The following is a 23315-nucleotide window of genomic DNA, read 5'->3' on the forward strand; positions in this document are numbered from 1 at the left end:
GACTTTCAACAACGCCTCTTCCCTCACGCAACACTTGGAGCGCTGTCGCCGCAACTGGTGCGCCTTTTCTGACTGTCTGCTTTTTCAAGGCGCGCTCGGGACGTGGCGTCGAAGCCAATGGGAGTTTGGGTGCTGTTTCTCACTTGTCCAGACGACAGACGCCGGTTTTGCTGCTGAATAGGTAATTTCACGCTTTTGCGCAAGAAGTCCGCGCCATGGAGCGACGCTCGCGGCCCTCAATGCATGGCGGCGCGCATGATTGCTGTTGGACGGACGCGAAATTCTGAGCAAGCATTCGAACTGAAATAAGTTGTTTCAGCACGCTCATGTCTTCCACAGAATGAATGCTTCAGAAATCAAAAGCGCACGTGCGGCTACGCCTAGGGTAGCTACGGTAGCAAGCTGAAATGCGTATCACATGTGAAAGGGCTGTTTCACTTTAGGTAACTTAACTCGGCTTCACTAAAATACACCTTTGACTTGGTATTAAGTAGTGCTGTTGGACAGGAAACCATAAAACACTTAGCCTTTGTTGCATAAATAACACTTCGGAAAACATTATTGGCAGTAATAGCTGCGTGATAATCAAAATATTCCGACAGTACGAGCAAACTTAACGTCTGGATCACACCAACGCCAGCGTATAATTGTTATCGCGCTCCCGTATCACTGCTTCCAACATGGTTCCAATGATCCACTACATCGTCACTGCATAACGAAAAACATTGTAAAAAGATGTGCCGCGGTGTTTTCTGCGTTACCGCTCTATGATGTAACTTCCTTACCGGTAATCGGGTACTCGGGTACAGTAAACGGGTACCACAAAAACTGGTTATCAATTCATTTTATAAGAATAAATCTTTGATCAATTAGGAAAGATACATATAAATGAGCACAATACGGAGGACAACGACAGTTTGGCAACTGACAAGCGTAGGAGCTTGACAGCGTGCACCTACCTATTTTGGCCCTGGTTACCTTCTCCTTTTTACTACGAGAAGAAGCTATAATCAATGCGAAGGTGTGAGCATGTTCGTTCGTCAGTCATTGGTTAAAAGAAGGCGGCGACTTCCGTACAACAATATTTGGGCAGGTGCTATTTCAGACCAGATATCTTGCAGCCTCAAGGCAGACTTACAGCCGTTTTTCCGCGGCTGCTTTGCGCAACCGGAAAGATAGTACTCCTACAGGACACTGGCAAAGATCGACCGTTTTCTGTTGGGCCCCAACTCAAGCGCCACGCGTATATTGTCGATGGAGGCTCAATTCTAGCAGCCACTGTCCACGTGAACGGCTACGTGCTTCCCACTTTGTGAAACAATATGTGCAGATTACTTGGTGAGAGCTTAAGCTAAGTAAAAGCTGCTTTGCGCAGTGCTTCCTTAAGTAGGCATGGCTCACAAGTCCTTGTTTTCAAGAAATGCAGTGTGGACAGCACGTGTTTTCTGTCCAGAGAGGAGCTGTCCTCGCAGCTGCCGGATATTTCATGTTATTCATAGCTTCTCAGTCATATTTATCGATAAGTAGTGGTAGAGGGGGGTGATTTTCAAGGTCAAAAGGGGGTCTGCAAACGTTGCACGTAGTCGAAGCTCAAACTGGCATGTCAAAGCAAATAACCGGTTGAGCGATTTGTCCGTGGGGTTAAGTATCGCGTCTGATCAATGGGGCCTAATATATGGCGTAGTTAAGTGCTCCAACGTAAATCGCCTGTCTGTTGCCCTTCACAGTGTGCCAAAGGCAGCGTTCAGGAGAGTTATATCAGATCATGATCAAGCGCACACAAACAAGGACAAAGTGAAAAGTGGAGAGCGCAAAAGCGCTCACTTGCAATTGATCGTGTATTTACGAAATTGCATCATATGAGCACTTTGCTTCATGACTTCACAAGACCGAAATGCCTACATCAGGTGGCCATGCGCACAAACTTAGTTTCTTCGGACGACAAAAAAACAGGTGCGCTGACACAGGACACACCCGCCTTTCTGATGCAATCTGCTTCAATTATTTCCCTAACATCCTGCTTCTTATTTATGGCTACTATCTTACACATGATGAACGAGGGTTAACACGGCCTCTTGTTCTGCATTCCACAGTCATGGCAATGTACAGAAAGATTCCCATCGCGGTGATTCCCCACCTGCCTCCTGTGTCCTATGAGTCTTTCATTCAGACACCTTCCAGTCTGAACTATATAGCTGGAACCACACGATAAGGGAACTTCATGTACCATGCCAGATACACATGTTCGAAAACGATCACAATGTTTGACAGTGCATGGCTCTTTCTTTTTCTGAAAAGGATTAGTCATTTTGCAGTTTCCCTAGCTTCTTTCTGAATTAAAGATGCTTTCAAAATGATATGCATACTTCAAATGAAACTATCTTTCAAAATGAAAGATGGTTTCAAGAAGATGGCGCGACTTCTATCTGCCATGGAGGTGGCACCACAGCGCTGACCACTTAGGAGCTCCATCGTCTGGAGAGGGTACTCCGCACCTCGGCCAATGTGGGACAGGGCGTCAAATACACTAAGAGCAAAGCACGATTTATAACCAGACTATTTACAGAGATGGCCAAAATGGCTGGACACATGCTATATACCGGTGATTGTCGCTTTCTTCGTGCGTCGAAGCAGCCGGCTCTTAACAATATATATATATATATATATATTGTGCATAGTGGGTTCACGAATGTGACGCTCTTAGGTGCACAGTGGGTTCACGAATGTCACGCGCTTAGGTGCATAGTGGGTTCACGTCTCAACAAACGGTATGCGGGGGCACCGAAGGGTAGTGAACGAGGACGACGACGTGTTGCTGGCTGGCTGAATCTCGACAGGCGCTCACTTGACCAAGGCCATCGCTTCTAACTCTACCCGGCTTCAAAGTAACGCCTTTTGTGGGCGTAACAGAGTGGTGGAGGTGCGGGGTACGACAGAACGTACCACGGAGTCGCAACATCTAGAACTTCGCCGGAACCGTCGTCTTGCCGGTCTCTTGCCAACGACCTTCCCTATGGCTCAGGACGGAGGTGGACAAATGCCAGCTATAGTTTCACCTTCTCAAAGGTCAGCGCCAGTCTGACCTTTGCGGCACTACATGGAACCACGCTCGTTCGCGGGAAAAGTGGGCGAAGACGTCGACGAGTGGCTGATGCACTACGCAAGGGTGAGCCGCTACAACCGTTGGGATTCTGTCACTCAGCTTGAATATGTTGCACTCTTTCTGAGTGAGACAGCGCTGATGTGGTATGAAAACCACGAAGACTCCCTAACAACGTGGGAGCACTTTGTCGAGGAAATTAAGAAGTGTTTTGGCGACACCCACGCCAAACAGAAACGCGCCGAGAGAACACTTGCTCAAAGAGCTCAAGCTCCTGGAGAAACATGCACTATATACATAGAGGAAATCCTCAAGCTGTGCAAAATCGTAAATCCGCAGATGTCCGAGGAAGACCGAGTCGGACATCTCCTCAAAGGAATTGCAGAAGATGTATACAATTTGCTCATAAGTCGGGAACACGTTGATTCCGTCTCAGATGTCGTGCGTCATCGCCGTACGTTTGAGACGTTGAAAACACGTCGCATTGTGCCAAAGTTTGGACGCCTGGCGAATGTGACAACCATTGCCAGCGTCGATGAGAGCCCGTCTGCCGATCTTTCGTCTACTATACGGCAGACCGTGCGTGAAGAACTGCTGCGGCACCAGGAACTTGCGCGCGACGTCATACGACAACCTGACGCTTATTACCCGCAACACATGGCGCCTGCCGCACCCTGCGCTTCCTGGCAACCGGCGGTATGTGTCACAGACGTCAACCACAGAGGTGCTCCATGGCCACGTGAGGACACATTTACGCCCGAACACCGACCAGCAGAACACCCTCGCCCCAGCAGGTTTGCACGCAGACCGACCGTTCCTCCTGTGCAGCAGGCTCAGCCGCTCCGCTCTGCTACACGACCCCCCACGGCTGAGCGCTTCGAAGGGCAGTTCATCGATCGTCGTTTACCTGTGTGCTATAGCTGTGGCGACTTGGGTCACATTGCCAGGTACTGCAATCGCCGCCAACCACCGAGGTTCGACCGATCGACGATGTCTAGGCGGTACCGCGCTCCTCTGGGCGAAACATATTCGCCCTCGCACACATATTTAGGAAGCTTGCCTCAACAGCACCCGGAGCCGCTACGGAACCGTTCTCCAGCATCCGATCGCAGCTTGACACCACCACCCGCTCCTCGTGTAAGCCGGTCGCCCTCTCCGCGGCGTCGATACCCATCGCCACCTCCGGAAAACTAGCCAGCGCGGCCGTTGGAGGTGAGGTCGCTGGACAATCTTCGATATCGACAGAAATACCTCCAACCATTTGTATGTTTAAGAATAAGGTGTTTGTATTAATTGACGGGGTTTCATCCATGGCCTTAGTGGTCACGGGAGCAACCGTTTCAGTGATGAGTCTTGCGTTTAAAAGCCTCCTACGACGAAAGGAGATGTTTCGCTGGGACCGTGCCGATACGTTTCGCGGAGTGAGTGGGGAGTTGTTGTATCCTGTGGGCGTGTGTAATGTAGACGTTACCTTGGGTGGTCAAATATTTAACGCGGAGTTCGCTGTTCTACCTCACTCTACGCATGACGTAATCCTGGGTCTTGATTTTTTGAAACTGTGTGGTGCCACTGTCGACTGCAAAACGGGTGAAATCAGTGTAGGTACGAGCTTTGCTGCGGCGTTTATGGACGCCCCACCTTATCGTGAAAGTGTGTTTTGTGTATCCCGGGATACAGTTGTGCCTCCGTTACCCGCAACGTGTGTTTCAGTCGCCTGTTTCCCCACCACCGACGGAACGTTTGACGCTACCGTGGAGCCCGTTCACCTGAGTTGCATCAAGAGGAATGTACTGATACCGTATTGCACGCTGTCAGTTGTTCAGGGACGCACCAACTTATGGGCCGTAAACTGTTCGAGTGAACCTGCAATACTAGCACAGGGTCTGAAACTTGCCGCCTACCATGAAGATCACGTGCTATCGCTCGCCATTCTTACAGAGGCCCTTGATTCTGCGGATGAGCGCCATTTCGCTAATGTCTGCCCTGCGGCGCACTCCTCATTTCTGACTATGGTAAACAAGTCACTCAGCACTAAGCAGCGTCACGAAGTGGCGAATATTCTGCTAAAACATGCCCGACTGTTTGACTTCTTCCAGCAAGAGGGACCACCATTGTTTCCTCCTTCTCGTATACACCATCGCATCGATACGGGATCTGCCCAACCGCTGCGACAGAAACCATACAGAGTCTCACCGTCGGAACGCAAGGTGATCAATGACCAAGTCCACGAAATGCTAAATAAGAATGTAATCCAAGAATCTTGTAGTCCATGGGCAGCGCCAGTGATCCTGGTTAGAAAGAAAGATGGTACATGGCGATTTTGTGTTGACTACCGCCGCCTCAACACCATCACTAGCAAGGACGTATATCCTCTTCCGCGTATTGATGATGCTATCGACTGCCTCTCCTCAGCGTCTTACTTTTCGTCTGTTGAATTGAGGTCGGGGTACTGGCAGATTCCTATGCACGAGGCAGACAAGGAGAAAACGGCATTTGTAACACCAGATGAACTTTTTGAATTTAATGTGATGCCGTTCGGGCTCTGTAATGCGCCTGCAACTTTTGAGCGCTTCATGGACAACATCCTGCGTGGTTTGAAGTGGGAAGTATGCATGTGCTATCTAGATGATGTAGTGATTTTCGGGCGCACGTTCAGTGAGCACAACGCACGTCTCGATCTTGTGCTAGACTGCTTGGACAAAGCGGGTTTGGTGCTCAACTCGAAGAAGTGTCATTTTGGAGACCGCCAAACACTCGTTCTGGGACACCTAGTGGATAAGGACGGTATACGGCCTGATCCAGCGAAGACTGCTACAGTGGAAGCCTTCAAACAACCTCGCCATGTAAAAGAGCTACGCAGTTTCCTAGGGCTTTGCTCGTACTTCCGCCGGTTTATTCGTGGATTTGCCAACACCGCGTATCCGCTGACATGCCTCCTCCAGAAGGGCGTTCCCTTTGAATGGACTCCTGAATGTGAAGCTAGTTTTCGTGAGCTGAAGTCTCGTCTGACGTCTCATCCCATTCTCCGACACTTCGACCATGCGTCTCCCACAGAAGTTCATACGGACGCTAGCGGTATTGGCATCGGCGCCGTCCTTATTCAACGCGTCGACACCAAAGAACACGTCGTCGCCTATGCGAGTCGTTCTTTAAGTAAGTCCGAGCGTAACTACACCGTTACAGAGCAAGAATGTCTCGCAGTTATTTTCGCAGTACAGCGCTTCCGGTCGTACCTGTACGGGCGCCCCTTCACTGTGGTGACAGACCATCATTCTCTCTGCTGGCTGGTTAATCTCCGTGATCCGTCGGGCCGGCTTGCGCGTTGGACACTCCGTTTACAGGAATATAACTTTACCGTTTCTTATAAAAGCGGCCGCCGACACGCCGACGCTGACTGCCTCTCGCGCATGCCGCTTCCAACGACGGACTGCGACGCGGACAACTTCGACTGCTATATCACAACACTGGAGCCGGGATTTCCTGATATAAATACCTTCAAGGTCGAGCAACAAAAAGACAGAACTTTAGAACCACTGCTCATTACTGCAAGGCAATCAGCACCACCCACTCGTTTCTGTGTTCGTGATGGGGTTCTTTACAAAAAGAACTATTCTACTACAGGCCCACGATATCTTCTGGTGGTCCCGGAGAGTCTCCGTGTCTCCGTCTTGCGCGCTATGCATGACGATCCAACATCTGGACATTTGGGTTCTGCGCGAACTCTCTACCGCCTCCAAGAAAGGTTCTACTGGCCTAAAATGCGCCAGACGACCGCCCAGTATGTGTCCAGCTGCAGCGAGTGTCAACGTTATAAGCGTCCGACGAGTGCTCCTCCTGGTCAACTCCATCCAGTGCCACCCCCCAGCTCTCCCTTTGAGCAAGTTGGCATCGACCTCCTCGGTCCTTTCCCGCGTTCATCCGATGGGAATCGCTGGATTATCGTGTGTGCCGATCACTTGACACGCTACTGTGAGACAGCTGCAATACCATCGGCTACTGCAACCGAAGTGTGTATTTTTCTGCTGCGTTTTGTCATTCTCCGACATGGACCTCCCAGAGTCATCATCAGCGATCGTGGGCGGCAGTTCACTGCAGACGTGGTCGAAGAGATGCTTCGTCTATGTGCTTCAAGATTTCGACCTTCCACCCCGTATCATCCCCAAACAAATGGCCTTACGGAACGCACGAACAGAACTGTTACTAACATGCTGTCCATGTATGTCGAGTCAGATCATAAGAACTGGGACAGCGTGCTACCTTTCATTACGTACGCATTTAACACCTCAAAGCATGAAGTTACGGGCTACAGTCCCTTCTTTCTTCTCTACGCTCGTCCGCCTCGTTATACACTAGACACTATCTTCCCGTTTTCCAGCCACGATAATCTTTGTATATCAGAGGCAGTCTGTCTTGCTGAAGAAGGCCGACGACTTGCTTCGTTACGCACTCTTGTTTCACAAGACCGCTCGAAGGCACGCTGCGACCGCCGACGCCGACACGTGATATATGACCCTGGTGATTTAGTGTTGCTCTGGAAACCAACCAGGAAACGTGGACTATGTGAAAAACTGCTGGCCCTCTATGTTGGACCCTATGTTATTACGGAGCGCATCAGCGAATTAACCTACCGCATAGCACGTTTCACATCAAATGGCCGACGGTCAGCAAAGACTGAACTTTCGCATGTCGCCCGTTTAAAGCCCTTTATTTCTCGACAGCCTGTTTGACTTGCCCGGCGGGCTTCGTCTGCGCGGAGGGAAATGTGACGCTCTTAGGTGCATAGTGGGTTCACGAATGTGACGCGCTTAGGTGCATAGTGGGTTCACGTCTCAACAAACGGTATGCGGGGGCACCGCAGGGTAGTGAACGAGGACGACGACGTGTGGCTGGCTGGCTGAATCTCGACAGGCGCTCACTTGACCAAGGCCATCGCTTCTAACTCTACCCGGCTTCAAAGTAACGCCTTTTGTGGGCGTAACAATATATATATATATATATATATATATATATATATATGTATATATATATATATGTCCTATCATGAGAAGCCAACAAACACTGTCACCAAGGACCACATAGGGGAAATTACTTGTACTTCATAAATGAAATAAAGTAACGATCAATTAATGAAAACTAAAGTGGATGAAACAACAACTTGCCGCAGGTGGGAACCGAACCCACAACGTTCGCATTTGGCTTGCGATGCTCTAGCAATTGAGCTACCGCGGCGGCGTTTCCCCTTCCATTTTCTAGGGTATTTATGTGGACTAGTAGAACCTTGTATATATATATATATATATATATATATATATATATATATATATATATATATATATATGTTGTGCATTATATTTTCCTTTCATCTTCTCCATCTGCATATATTCATCATGACCAGCGTCATACGCCTGAGCGCGCGGCCTGCTGAATAAAGTGTTGAGGTTGAACGGCTGTATCGCAAGTGTCGGAGGTTGCCCTCGACTCCTTGGTCTTCTATAAGCCTTCGAATATCCCTGGAGCTTCGTTCAGGTCGCTGCTTGCTAACTCTTTCAACCGCCATGGCCGAAGAACCGCCGCCAGGAGCCTTCTGTGCCACCGTCTCTGCCCAACCGGCCTCTCCCTCTTTGAGCATGACCCTACTATGTTCGCTGACCTCCGTGGTGACGACGTTGAGGATTGGCTTGACAATTACGATTGATTGAGTGACTTTAGCCGGTGGGATGATTTTCACAAATGGCCCTTTTTCCTTTTTGGCCGTTGCCTTCTTCCTCAGAGACGTTGCCAGGACCTGGTTTCTTAACCATGAGAGCACCAGCTCCGGCCGACTTTTGCAATTCGAAACGTTTGCTCTGAGGTCGCCAAGAAAAAGCCTGATGGTCACATGCAGCTTGAAGACATTCATGTATTGAAGACGTTCTCGATCTTTGCCGCTGTGATGACGCCACTATGAGGGAATCTGGCCACGTTCGTCACATCTCGCATTCAGCGCACTGGCGTTCAAGAATCCCACGGCCGTTGACGATGTCATCGCGACTTGACACATGCGTTTACACCCTGACGCCTGTGACACACGTCCTTCTTCAGACACAGACCTGCGTATGCCCATTCGAGCTCTGAAACGTGAAGAGGTCCAAGCGCGTGTCCTGCTCAGTGCTCCCGTCACTCACACTCAATCTTGGTTTCCTGGGCTGCCCGACATCCTCAAAGAATTGTCCTGCATGGCCTGCGCTGCGAGCTCTGAACTTCCCTACACCGCCTACCTCGTATGCTCAGGTTGCGGCCACGCAACCAGCCTTCATTCATCCAGCACATAATGCCCCTGGTACTGCTCATAACGTCCTCACGTCTTTAGCGCCTGGTGCACCTGCCCCTGTAGTTTACCCTACCTGGCGCTCGCGCCGCCCAATCTGTTATTATTGCAGAATTCCAGGGCATATATCGCGATTTTGTCGAAAACACCAACTGAAGAACGCCATGGTTAAGGTACCTACGAACGATACCCGTTACTTCCTCTGTTTAAGTACCACCACTGGCTTGCACCCGACCCCTCTTCGACAGCCAATCGCGAAGCGCCTCACACCAGGGCGCTGCCCCTCTCTCTCCTCTCTCCGACGCTCCACATCGCCCCTGCAACCGGTAACCCACATCCCTGACTACCCATCGGAAAACTAGATGGGGCAGTTGTGGAGGAAGATATGCAGGGTTCGTAAAAGCTACACAGTGCCCGGCCAATACTATAATGGTGTCTGTAGGAGAAGTGCCAGTTCATGCACTTCACAGGAGCTGCTATTTCGATTATTCCCACTGATTTGTGCTCTCATCTACGCAAGGTTACTGCACCTTGCAGAACACAAATCCTATGTGGTGCAAATGATGCTGTAATTCAGCCAGCGGCGCGGTTTGCCGTTTGAGTATGGATTGGCGGTATACGCCATCATATTCAGTTCGCAGTGCTGACTTTTTGTCGTCGCATGTTTATTCTAGAATGAGAATTTGTCTCTTCCGGGTCTGCTTTCATCTAGTGCCGACAGCCCCTCGTTCATTGAAGAGGCACTGACAATTCCGATGGCATGCACCCATCGCGCCTTCGCGTCAGAACCGCGGACGATTGTGTGGTGCCACCTGGCTACGAGCAACTTCTTATAGTCCACTCTGACTTCCCCAGTGGTGACGCTCTTTTTGTACCGTCAGCACGTTGCCTAACCAAAAAGCTTGCACTATCACCCAGCTTTGTTCGTTTAGCCAAGAGCACGGCCACGTTGGCTGAATTGAACACAACCAGTGACCCCATGTTGCTTCCAAAAGGCGCTGTTCTCCCATGTGTCATCGACACTCAGCGTGTTTCTGTGCTTCTCTTAAATACTGAAGTTGGAGAACCACCTGCAGCTATAGATGCGATTCCTGCTTCCGTTCTCCCTAGTGCCATCAACACCGATTTTACGCCACAGCAGACGCAGAAGTTAACGGCATTGTCCTACAATCAAACAGCCTCCTTTCACGTGCATCCTCCTCTTCTGGGACAAACCTCTGCAACGGCTCATAGAAATACACACAGATGGAATTTCCATCGTGCATCGTCGACCATATCGAGTCTCTTCCACTGAACGTCAGATCATCAACACCCACGCGGCCGACTTGCTAAAACGATGCATCATTCGTCCCTCCTCCAGCTCTAGTTCCTCACGTTTCGTTTTGGTGCGTACAAAGACTGGTTGGTGCGCTTTTGTGTATACTACCATGTGTTAAACAAAATGTCCCGAAGAGATGTATATGCATTGCTCCGAATCGATAATGTGCTAGATTCATTACAACGCGCGGAATATTTCTCTTGCCTTGATTTATGCTCCGGTTACTGGCGGATCCCCATGCACGAAGTCGACAAGGAAAACACCGCCTTCGCCACACCTGATGGACTTTATGAATTTAACGTAATGCTTTTCCACCTGTGTAACACGCCCGCAATATTTGAGCGACTGATTGACGCTGTGCTACGGTGTCTAAAGTGGAAAACTCGCCTATGCTACGTGGATGACAAGTTCATATTTTCGTCATCCTTCGATCAGCACTTGCGCCACCTCGACGAAGTCCTGACCTGTCTGTCAGCTGCTGGCCTTCGGCTGAATACCAAAAAAATGACACTGCGCCGGTAAAACCATTAAAGTACTCGGATGTCTTGTCAGCAAGGCAGGCATTTGACCTGACGAAGATAAGATTTCCGCTGTTCTGCGCTTCCCCAGACGGCAATTAGCCAAAGACATGCGTAGCATTCTTGGTCTAGCTTCTTATTTTCGGCGTTTCATGCGTAACTTTCCCACCATAGCGGCGCCGCTTCATCAACTCTTTCGCTCTGGAGTTCCCTACATAGGATCAGGTGGATACCAAACTTCTTGTCACATCCTTAAACGTGCACTCACGTCCAAACCTGTGCTTTGTCATTTCGATTGCACCGCGCCATCTCTTCCACATACTGATGCCAGCGGCCGCGGTATCTGCTCTGTTCTTCTACAACGACACGAAAATTCTGAAGGACTTGTAGTCGCATATGCAAGTCGCAGGCTGACAGCTGCAGAGAAAAATTGCACGATTGCCGAACAGTGTCTTGCCATTTTTTGGTCCATCCTAAAGTTTCGGCCCTATCAGCCCGACCTTTGTTTACGGTTCTTACAGATCACCGCGCTTGGTGCTGGTTGGCGAAGCTTAAGAATTTATCACGACGTCTTGCCCGTTGGATACGCCGTTTACAAGAATACGACTTCGACGTCATTTACAAGTCCTGAAAAAAAACAAAAAAAAACACAAGGTTTCCAACGCTCTCTCTTGCTATCCCCTACCACCTTCTTCAAATGTTGCTTGCTTACCATTTTACATGAGCCAATCTCCGGTCGTGTCTTCTGCAATTATTTCGCTTACAGCTCTCGAACAACTCACATCCAGCCATACTCATCCCTTCGCATTTTGCCACCGTAGTGACTTCTACTGCTACTCCATGATGTAACGTCTCTGCAGAACCTCTCATTCACCTTACGCTCGGCTCCGTCGGCCGTTGAAGAACGTCAAGATCGAAAATCCGGTCCTATAGCGATATGTGTTTCATTCCAAAGGACGCCGTTGGGTTCCTGTCATTCCCCGATCACTTCGGCCCCAGATACTGCAGGCCTTTCACGTCGATCTCACAGCCAGTCCCTTTGATTATCCGAAAACCTATGAACGCATCCGCAGACGCTTCTCCTGGCCTGGACTTGCAACCAGCATAGTGAAGTATGTGGCTTTCTGCTCCCGCTGCCAACTGCGCAAACGACTGACGTCACCTCCGGCTGGACTGCTTCAACCTGCACCATCTCCTGAGGCTCCTTTGGCAGTCGTTAGTATCTACCCGTATAGACCATTACCCAAATCAGCTGGCAGCAACCGATGGATGGTCACAGCTGTCGACCACTTGACACGGTACGCTGAAACAGCCGCGCTACCTTCAGGATCCGCAGCGGAGGTTGCGGACTTTTTCTTCGAAGCCATTTTTTACGGCACGGAGCCCCACATGTCCTTTTGTGTGACCGTAGCAAGATCTTTCTGTCGACAATCCTCAAAAATGTGCTCCGTGCGTCCAACATCATCCATAAGGCGACTTCCAGGTTCCACCCTCAAACTAATGGCCTCACGGAGCGCTTTCATCGGACGCTGTCCCACATGATATCAATGTACATAAACTCCGACTGCACTAATTGCGATGCCATTTCACCATTCGTGACTTTCGCATACAATACCGTTCTGCAACGAACTACGGGGTACCCAACATTTTTTTCTCCTGTGTGGCAATAAACTCATCATTCTCCTCTACATCACTTTCTTCGGTGTCCCGGTGCCCTGGTCGATATCATGGTGTGAGTAGTTCGTTTCGCGCGTAGTTCAGTGTCCCTACCGCACCCGCCTTAACACCGACACCAGTGACCAAGAGCGAAAAACTTGCTATGGTACATTCCGCCCTTTTCTGTCCACCCTGCACACAAAGTGTTCACGTGTACCCCAGTTCGCGCTCCTGGATTGTGAGAAAAGTTTAATTTCCGTTTCATCGGGCCCTATATTGGTCAGGACCGAACTTTGCCAGTGAACTGTCGCGCCTCTTCATGCTTATATATATATATATATATACATATATATATATATATATATATATACGTAAGTGTCTGTGCGTGTGTGTGTGGCCAAAAGATGTGTTGGATCCATTGATGCAAGTGCTTGAATAATAAGACGCACGTAACGAAAAAATTGCCCCGTTTGTTCCGGAGTTCCAACTAAACATCGAAACAGTCAAATGTTTCCGCCCGAATAACGAAACAGATAAACTGAGGCAAAAGTCTAAACTGATAAAGCTTAGCTTCGAGCACACAATAATAAAATTTTACTTATAACTAGAGTTCCCGTTTCTTGCTATAATGCTGAAAATTCGCGTACATTGTTTAGCTTGTTATATGCAGCCAAACATTTACAAGTTCTTTATTCCCTCAACATTTTACTCTAAGAGAACTGGGATCCGCATTTATTATTGTTTTTTGCATCCAGCATCTTTTTCATTAAAGCTGGTTTACTAACTGCAGGTGCCGAAACAAATATTGGAATTCCATATTGCATGTGCATCGAACACACGGAATAAAGAAGGTATTAACTACTAGTCTAGCCACAGCAACAGTGTAATACGGCGATGTGACTATGCACAAGTTCAGAGTGAAAAAAATATGATCGCATCATTGAAATAATGCGCGTACTCCAGCAAAAGCAAGCGTCGTGCGGTGATGTTTCAGGACAACATTTATTTGGGCTAGATAGTGCATGCTTGAATTAGGAAGGAACACCGCCAACTAAGACGACCACGAGAACGACACAGGACAAGCGCCATGTCCTGTGTCGTTCTCGTGATCGTCTTAGTTGGCGCTGTTCCTTCCCAATTAGAAAACATGCGTGATCTAAATACGCGTGGATTATACCAGAATAAGAAGGTCCAACACAAATAACATAACCTATAATAAAATAATAATAATAAATTTGACCCAACAATTTGTGGTGGAACTCACTTCACGCTGACTGACGACGGTAATGCGTTTACCATTGAATCAATATTGTGAAAGAACGTAATGCTACCGACGAAATCACCTGTGCATGAGCTACATAATGCAACGGGATTCTTCTTTCGAGCTTCCCTAGGAACAGTTAGGGCCATGTAGTTTCGCCGGCTCGAAGCCTGCGTGTGGTCTCCGATTACATGGCATACCTGGACATGCGAATGCTGACAATTGTTTGATGGTTGACGCTCAACCAGGGGCACGTACTCAGTGACCCAAGTTGGCAAGAGGTCCATTGAAGAACGGCACATACACAGTACTTTTAAGACACCTCTCGAGAAAACGTTGGTGTGGAAGGCGTCTATTCACAACCGGCATATGGGAATAAATTTGTGTTTCTTGCGCGTCTCCTTGCTGTCCTTGAAGAACCAATGTGACCTGGCTTGGATTCCGCTCAAGACTTGAGAAATTCAAGGGACATTTTTTCGTCATTGCAGAGCGGCACATTCCCCCTGGCACATACCTATCTGCTCTAGTAGGCGTCAAAGACGTGCGTTCAACAGCGGCACATACCTACTGGCATATACCCATTCACCCAAGATTGAATCAAAGAGTTTCATTGAAGAGCGGCAGCACAGACTGAGTTGCAGATGCCTAGTGCTCCAAGTCGGTGTCAATGAGCATCCGCTAACCGCGGTTCATCCCCAGTACCGCATCTACGGTGACCCATGTCGGCGTGCAAGAGGTACGCTGAATACCTCTACCTTTGTACACATTGTCAAGTACTCAATGACCCCAGTTATTCCGATTGTTCGTTCTGAATCCTGTTCCCTTCACACCGATGGTAGCCCAATGTGCTAAGCCAGGGACCCCAGTAGGTGCGCAAATAAATCAGTTCGTAGATACAAACACACATACAAACATACCTCCAATAAAGTGAATAAAATACCCTAAGAATTCTAGCGCATTGAAATATTTATTAAATTGCGAGAGTAAACTTTCGCCAACTGGTAAGCCCTTGTCACCTTTTATTCTTCAGTATCTCCTCGTCCATTGTCGTTACTTTACACTTCCATGCACGCACAACACACTGGTATCAAATTTGATGCTCCTAAGGCAATCCTTTAGATCATCGGTAACCATTCCACACGCTGAGTGGGCTAAGCGGGACATCGTGTTTCTTTAGCATACGCATGAGTAAAACTGGCGCTGTTGCATCTCGTTCACAACGAGATGTGGCTGCTGCGTTGGCTAATCGCCTGCCGCAGCAGCAGAGCCACTGCGGCAGGCTATTTTTAATATTATGTGGGTACAGAACTGCAACAAATCACACGCAAAAATCACTAGATTGATACGACCCTACGTATACCGTCAATAAATTCACCCTGTTCATCCACTGGATTGGCGGAAGCGCCGAGAATGCCAGGACATGGAGTCAGTGGCTCCCCTATAACTGGGTATTGCACACCCCATGCCACCCCCCTTCTCATGCTTAAATTATGGGGTTTTACGTGCCAAAACCACTTTCTGATTATGAGGCACACCGTAGTGGAGGACTCCGGAAATTTCGACCACCTGGGGTTCTTTCACGTGCACCTAAATCTGAGTGCACGGGTGTTTTCACATTTGGCCCCATCGAAATGCGGCCGCCGTGGCCGGGATTCGATCCCGCAACCTCGTGCTGAGCAGACCAACACCATAGCCGATGAGCAACCACGGCGGGTCCCCTTTCCCTGCTTACAATTTTCGTAAAGCTCAAAACAAAACGGACGCTAATAAGACAAAAGAAATTGCACATAAACTACTAGCGATAATCTTCAATGTAAGCGAATAGCCCGACTGAATGATTGAGCGGACGAACATGTGACCGGGAGAGAGAGGGTGAGACCACATGCTAACCTTGTCGAATCGGAGCACCTACCACCGATCAACCACAAAAACGGCTTAAAATGAGAAATAAACCTATTCGCTTCAAAAAGTTGTCCAGAAACGATTGACGCTCATCGTCAATACAAGTGAATGGTCCGGAGGAAAGAATGAACGAATGAGCGAACGAGAGCAAAAGAGCAAGCGTACGAACGAGCAAACGATAGAGAGAGTGAGCGAAGGAACATTCACTTTGCCGAGGCCGACCACCGACCATAGACCAACATGAAAGCGCCTAAAATAGCCAAGGAAAGCTAATCGCTTTAAAGGTAAAGAACTCCTTGGAATGTCCGTTAAAGTGTGACCATGACTTTTAGGGGATCTTTACCTAATGGCAGCGCAGATAGGCTGGAAGCCGTCTGTTATCTTGAACTTTGCTTTTACTGGCACCTGTCAATTAAGGCCGCATTCTGCGGGCAAAATTGGTGTTCTTTGTCTGGCAGTATTTTCATTCAAATGAAGCATTCTAAAGCATAGGTACAATGAGGCTGTATTCTAGTGACCGGCTTTCAAGTTTTCTAAGTGAAACCAACATTGTTGCTGTTGGTTTCATTTCAGTGAGGCCCTTAATATCACAAGCAACCAAACGGTACTGAAACAAATTATGTAGATTTACGCGCCAAAAGGACCATCTTATCATAGGCATGCCATAGTGGGGGACTCCAGAAATTTGAGCCATCTGGGGTTCTTTAACATGCACCTACGTGTAAGCACGCGGGTGTCTTTGCATTTCGCGCCCATCTAAATGCAGCCGCTGCGCCAGGGATCCGATCCTGCGACCTTGTGCTTAACAGCCCAAAACTATAGCCAGTAAGAAACCACGGCGGGTTGGAAAGGAACTGATTACGAATGCATCTACTTAGAACATATATATTCGCCATTAGATAATCATTTCGCTATCTTCTGAAGAACATGCATCAAAATAATTCTAATCACGTTATATAATACAAATATCAACTAAGAAGATATGTTAACGTGCATTTTGTACCATCTATGGCATTTCTTATGCCTTCATTAGAAGCATATTTGAAATGATTACTTACTATTTCCATGCCAAAACAAAGCCAACAGGCATATCACATAAGTAGGACGACACTGAGTTTTCATTTCTTCTAGGTTGAGACCCCTAGGTGCGATTCTGGGAAATAACACAGGTGCTAATATTTATTTGCACTTATGAAGTGAAGCACTCCTGGAGCGCTTGGTAGAGAAATGAAAATATGATAATGAGGGCATATGTTATTTTTCAGCAGAATATAGCATACCTTCATACTTTTTCGGGCAGGAGCGCAACAACTAATAAGGAGTAATTTAGAAAATGCGTTTTGTTTCCAAGTACGCAGGCAGCCATACCACATCTGCCACTGACGAATGCTTATTGCGCGCATTTTACAATGTGCGCGTAACCACAGCCATAGAAATCGACATTACTTCAGGCTTCCCTTGAAGCATTGGCGTCGTGCTGTTAAACGTGACAACACTACATATACCTATCTTCCATACTCAAAACATGCCAACGAATGTATCTACAAGTGATCACAGATCAAATGGCTCGAACCTGCTTTTTACGTAGTTAGTGCTCAACATCACACATTCTAAGCCAGTGCCCTGCATTCTTTAATGAGTTATATAAAGCCACCTGCATCAACGTTTCATCTATGGTTCATCAGTAGCTGCGTTTCCTGGATGCCGTACTCAGCATGCATCATCGGTTTATTTCTATACATAGTTATAAAACGTTGATGAAGATCACCTGGGCCCATAGTAAGCTGCCGGTTCTGGGCACATGCAAATTGTTATAAAACAGCATTGCAACTGAGGCTAAGAGAATGTGACGTGTAAGTACAGATTCTGTTAACATTGTTGTTAACAATGTAAACGCAGTAATAATAAAATGGTTACATCACAGGAGTAAAACCAACATTACTAAATATCAGATAATATTACGCTATTAAAACATCATACCAGAAATAAAGGACATTTCGTTCAGTTTCCTTTTTTTGCCACTATGTGGCGTATCAACCTTAAAGAATTCGAAAATTGCGCCATGACGTATGCCATGACGCAGAACTAAAAATAAACAAAAAAAGAAGCACACCCTGTGACTTTTGCTTCTCCTCGTCACAGTAAAATGAGGGCTCTTATGTATCAGCGTTATCTCGAAGACGGCCAGCTACTTGCGATAGTGAAAACGAATCGAAGATTTTGCTAGACACCTGGTCACAGGGGTGAATCTGCGCATCGCTGCCATTGGCTGTTTTCAAGCAGACGCTATTTCGACGCTAGCGCCAAGGTCCCCTTCAGTTACGGCCCTGATAGCAGGGCGATGAAGAAGCAAAATGGCGGCGCACACGATTGTTTACGTTGTCATGGCAACAGGAACAGCAGCCACGCGGCGCCTCCTCTCCCAAACGTTTTTCTTTGTTTTTATTATGCCAACCCGCTCCGCTCCCTTTCCCCCATGACACGTACGCCGCTTACTTTTTGTTTTTACCTGTACGTGGCGCGTTATTTTCTTATCGCCAGCTCGCAAAAATTGCACGTGCAACGCCGTGCATTGGCATTGCTGGGGAGCTGGCGCGTGGTGCGCCATGGGCTATGCGTTGGCACGCACGCAGTCTTGCCCATACTTATATTATACCATCATGTGCCGGCACAAAAAAAAAAAAATTCCACTTCCAACACCACAGATCTTTGGTCTCGCTTTATTGACTTCGTTCCGAAAACAAAGATTTTTGTTATACCGTGGTGTGATACACGCTCAAAAAATGAGCAAACGTGAAAGGTGCATGACATATAGAAGAGTACTACACACAAAAGTTCACAGACAGTGAAATAACAAAACAAGCGCTAGAGAACGCGAAGGCCGTTTCATGTACACCCACATATAAAAAAAACAAGATTTTTATATTACGCCCTCAAGAGCTAAATGTAGACGAGCTTCTGTTATATGCACTAAGATATTGCAGAAAATTGGACGACGTGTATGACATAGTCATGACAACTATAGAAAGGGAAAACTCACTCGTAATGGCGAAAACAATGACACGCAAAATACCTAAAAAATAGAAAAAGATGCCAACATTCTTTTATTGACTGCCACAGCAAGAAAAGAGCTTACTGATAAACACGCACGAAAGTATGTGAAATAGGAGACATGTTCATTACTACTGAACAAAATGAAAAAGACATGGCAGAACAAAAATAACATTTTACTAAAAACTGAAATACACATTATCACATTATTTTGCACTTTGCCACAACTTGAGTAACGGAGGCAAGGGGCAACAGAAGGTAGTCTGTTTTTGCAGCAACACGTATAAAATATTCGCAGAAAAGCCTATTCGTCAATCAAAGACTAGGTAAAATAAGCCAACAACACGACTTTTCTTTCGCCCCGAATGCAATGCTGAGCAGTAAAATTACGTCACTTAAGGCCCTAGGTCGCACCTACTGGGCTTTCCTTTGTATAATAAACACGAACTGCAAAAATCTGCATGTAGGACACTTGCAATGCTCATGCTTTCCAGAAGAAAAAGAAGCGTATCATGCCTGCACATGAAGGCTGTTCGCGCGGTTTTCCCATCGGCGATTACTGAGATAATACACAAACACGAACAGTAATTTTTCAGCTGTTAGTACGCTTGTAGAACGTTAGTACGTTTGTAGAACGTGACACACAGAAAAAGCACTGAGGGCGGGATGGAAAGCTGGGAAAGTTACCCAAGTTGCAGAATTGACTCGGCAAAGATAAACACAAGTCATAGGCCAGGTGACATTGAGGAGGAACATCTATTTTTCAGCTTTCGCTACCGGCATGAGGGAAGTGTAGCACAATCAAGGCGCAACGACGTCCGGAGGCTCATGGAGCACATACATAGGGCTGTGTTCATGTACATGCACCTTGTGATGCCCTCGGGTCTGCGCGCTCCCCTCTTGTCTTTAGGCAACCGGAACAACCTTGCAGGGCTTGTTTTTGAGATATTCGTGAACCACTGCAGGATACACGAGCGCTACGATTCTTGAAACGGGGGAAGCATCGCGGAGCACAAGCACACACCTATCGAGGACCACGAAACTGACGAAACTACCCACGCCGGTCAAGGCACAGCAGCGCACGCTTCCTGATAACTGCAGATAACGGAACATGAAACGCCATGCAGCGAGCTAAGCTAGCGCTGGGCCGGCGGGGCTGCACGGCGCGCGCGCGGAGACAGTCGAAGGTGACGGAGTTGCGAGGGAGTTACGAGGAAGGGCGAGGGGAGAGGAGTTGGGAAGGGAAGGGCTCGACCATAGAGTTTCATATTAGTATACCTAGAGGGAAATCTGGCGCTGCAATTGTTCAACCATCATGGGAATGATGGGAAGTACAGGCTTCGGATTGGCGTTCTATTGACTGGCGAACTAGCCTACAAGTATTTTTTTGGCAGTTTTGGTTTAGCTTCAAGCGCACTTGCTGTAGCCTGCAGTGGGACAGTGCAACGCAAAACTCTCTGCCTTTGTTATGTTGCTCGAAGTGGCGAGAGCGCGCTGGGCCAGCGACTGGGACGATGTATGTGTCGCGGTGTGGCCTCGAAGCCCTGACGACAAAGCGACGGCATCGTAAACGTTGAACGAACATGTTTTGAGCGTTTGGACCTTGGTTTGTTAAGTGTGTTAGGTTGGCACTGTACCGTTACGTCCTTTATGAAACTTCAGAATAGGAAAAAGAAGGCACTACTGATACAAGACATATACAGTTGTACTTCTAGTGGCTTGACAATCAAATTTTATTGAGGGCTTCATTATGCATTGCTCGTTTATGTGCTCATTGAAATGCGTGTTTTAGGTCTTTGAGAACACAAACTTACTTGTGGTATGAAATGTTGCTGCTCCTTGCTGTAGTCTAGTGTCGCAAAATGGGTAACTGCAAAGCCACGCCATAACGCTTCGGAAGCGGTACGTCAATATAAAATATGATGAAGCATATTGGTAGGAGGACACTAGCGTCCTAGGTAGCACTGCAGCAGATGTGCTTAAAAGTATGTGAAGACGTTCAGCAATCGTGACAGCCGACGCAGCCTTTCGAAAGAGCGAGAGAGAGTTAGCAAGTGCCTGTCGTCTGCGAGAAAAGTCTCGCGTTTGCAGCGAGCAGGCCTCGTAGCAGACGACACTTGTAGCATTCCACTCAAGGGCGCAACACTTTCTCACAATAGAACATTTTTATTTCCATAAATACTTGATGAGCATTTTTATAGAAGTACATGCATGGTTGTTATTGCTGTTGCAAAAATAAATAAATAATTATTCCTTGTGGTTAAATCGGGAACAGAATCGCACAAGTATGCATACCCTGGTGTGTCCTGGTGAAAAACAATAGTAAACCATGCTTCCATCTCAAAGTCATACAAAGTTTATGTAGCGTCTTGTACATTATATAACATACTACAGAAATAAAATTAGATTTCACGCGATAATATTTGAGTATAGCTTTGTTTACTGCGCCACAAGCAAACGCCACTAGTCTAAAGATGGAAGTTAATACGAAGCCTGCACTTCCCATCATTCCCATGTAGGTTGAGGCAGCGCTCATGAGAACCCCCGTAGACACTAGCGCCACATTTCCCTCTAGGTATTTATTTAGAAACTCTATGGGCTCGGCCAACTCGATCGGCACGCGTGCGCGCGGCGATCTACGAGGCCATGCAAGAGAAACGGATTTTTGGGATGCGCCCTCCGCATAGATGGCGCCAATTACCTCTGCCACCGAAGCCGGGGAGCTTCCCACCGCGGACCTGGCCCGATAGCTGTCCTCATTTCAGACAGATGTATGGCCCAGATGGCTGATGCCGCGAAGTTTCCGTGGAATGCTTTTCTTGAGCGGTTCTTGTTATTTCAGCAACAGAATGGCCACATGCATGCACATACGCCAGGTTTGTGTTTTATCGTTTTCCTATAAAACCGGCACGATCAATTGTTTAAGAGGAAGATATAACCCGGGCCTACCTCGGACGCCGCCTACTCAAGTGCACGCAAAACGCAGGAATGCTTTATTAGAAAACCGCCGAACCTATTGGAAATAAATTTGTTGCATTTAATAGAGAAAGTTAAATTACAGTGACTTCCGTGAAGGAAATTTTGATTTACGTACACCGCAATGTTTTCTTCAAGAATTCAAGAAAATTGGTAAAATTCAAATGCATAGAAGCACAAAGCTCACAAACCAGCAACTAAGCCATGAAATACAAATACACATTTCAATAGGCTTCATCCGTTGGAGCATCATAAGCAAATAAATTTATGCATGAATTCCCAACTTATGTGAATTTGTTATAATGTTTGCAAACCTTTTGCAAATGAAACATACACTATGCGACACGTTGTATGATAAGTTTTTTTTCTCCTGTCTTTTGTCTTCTCCCCACGCTACCACTACTGTGTGCGGGTGGCTGGAGCTTTGTCACGCTGCAAAAGTGCAGCTTTTTTCTCCAACCAGCTTTCTCTTTCGCTATACATAGCGCGAAAAATAAACTTGCTTGCTTGATTGATTGATTGATTGATTGATCGATTGATTGACATATTGGTGGTATATTTCAGGATGGCGTATGATATTGTAACGTAGTGGTGCCGGTAAAGAAAGCAGAGAAACTGAACGACTAAACTAGCATTTTATTGGGCGAACCTGTGATTTCAAAAACAGATTTTACCCAATATGAACTGCGATAGCGAAGAAAACGGGGGGCGATCGCCGAAAACCTGATATGTCGGTCAAGCGTGTCGACTTTTATCTATGAGTCATGGAAGTTTCCAAAATAATCACTTTTGCACGCATGTCTTCCAAAAAGTTCTACGGAATTCGCGTCGCATATCCAATCAGATTACACAAGGTTCGGGGACAACAGACACCAAATAAATGCAACGATAACATTCGAGGAACTTCCGATACATGCAGGTGGGTCCTGCTCTGAGCGATAACATTTAGCATTTGTTGCCCTGTGAGAGGTGGTCACCCGAAAAAGATCAACTACACTTGTCATTGCCCCCTTCTCAGAAAGCATCGTCAAGATGATACAAACATAACAGGAGAGCGAAAAGCAACAGCACACTGACTAAATAAAACAAAACAACAATGAAACGAAGTCCAAAGTAACACAATAAAGAAGGAAAGTCCAAAGTTCAGCTATACGAAATGCCAGATTTCCTTAGTGCTGTACCAGTGGTTTAAGTAACAAAACATGAGCTATTTAAGGGCGTAGGTG

At 47.3% G+C, this 23315-nt stretch overlaps 1 protein-coding gene across 11 annotated transcripts in view; it reads right to left on the reverse strand.

The window, feature by feature from the left end:
- LOC126526313 (uncharacterized) overlaps positions 1 to 23315 on the reverse strand; it is a 253101-nt gene that overhangs the window by 213401 nt on the left and 16385 nt on the right. For all 11 annotated transcript variants that reach the window (XR_011896005.1, XR_011896004.1, XR_011896003.1 and 8 more), the window contains exon 2: positions 17121 to 17215. Coding sequence is in view for 3 of the 11 variants with exons in the window: in XM_072289701.1 (XP_072145802.1) it covers positions 17121 to 17184 (64 nt within the window). In the remaining 8 variants the exon portion in view is untranslated. The remainder of the gene's footprint in view (positions 1 to 17120; positions 17216 to 23315) is intronic.

This window comes from Dermacentor andersoni, chromosome 8 (assembly GCF_023375885.2).
Source record: "Dermacentor andersoni chromosome 8, qqDerAnde1_hic_scaffold, whole genome shotgun sequence".
Classification (NCBI taxonomy): Eukaryota; Metazoa; Arthropoda; class Arachnida; order Ixodida; family Ixodidae; genus Dermacentor; species Dermacentor andersoni.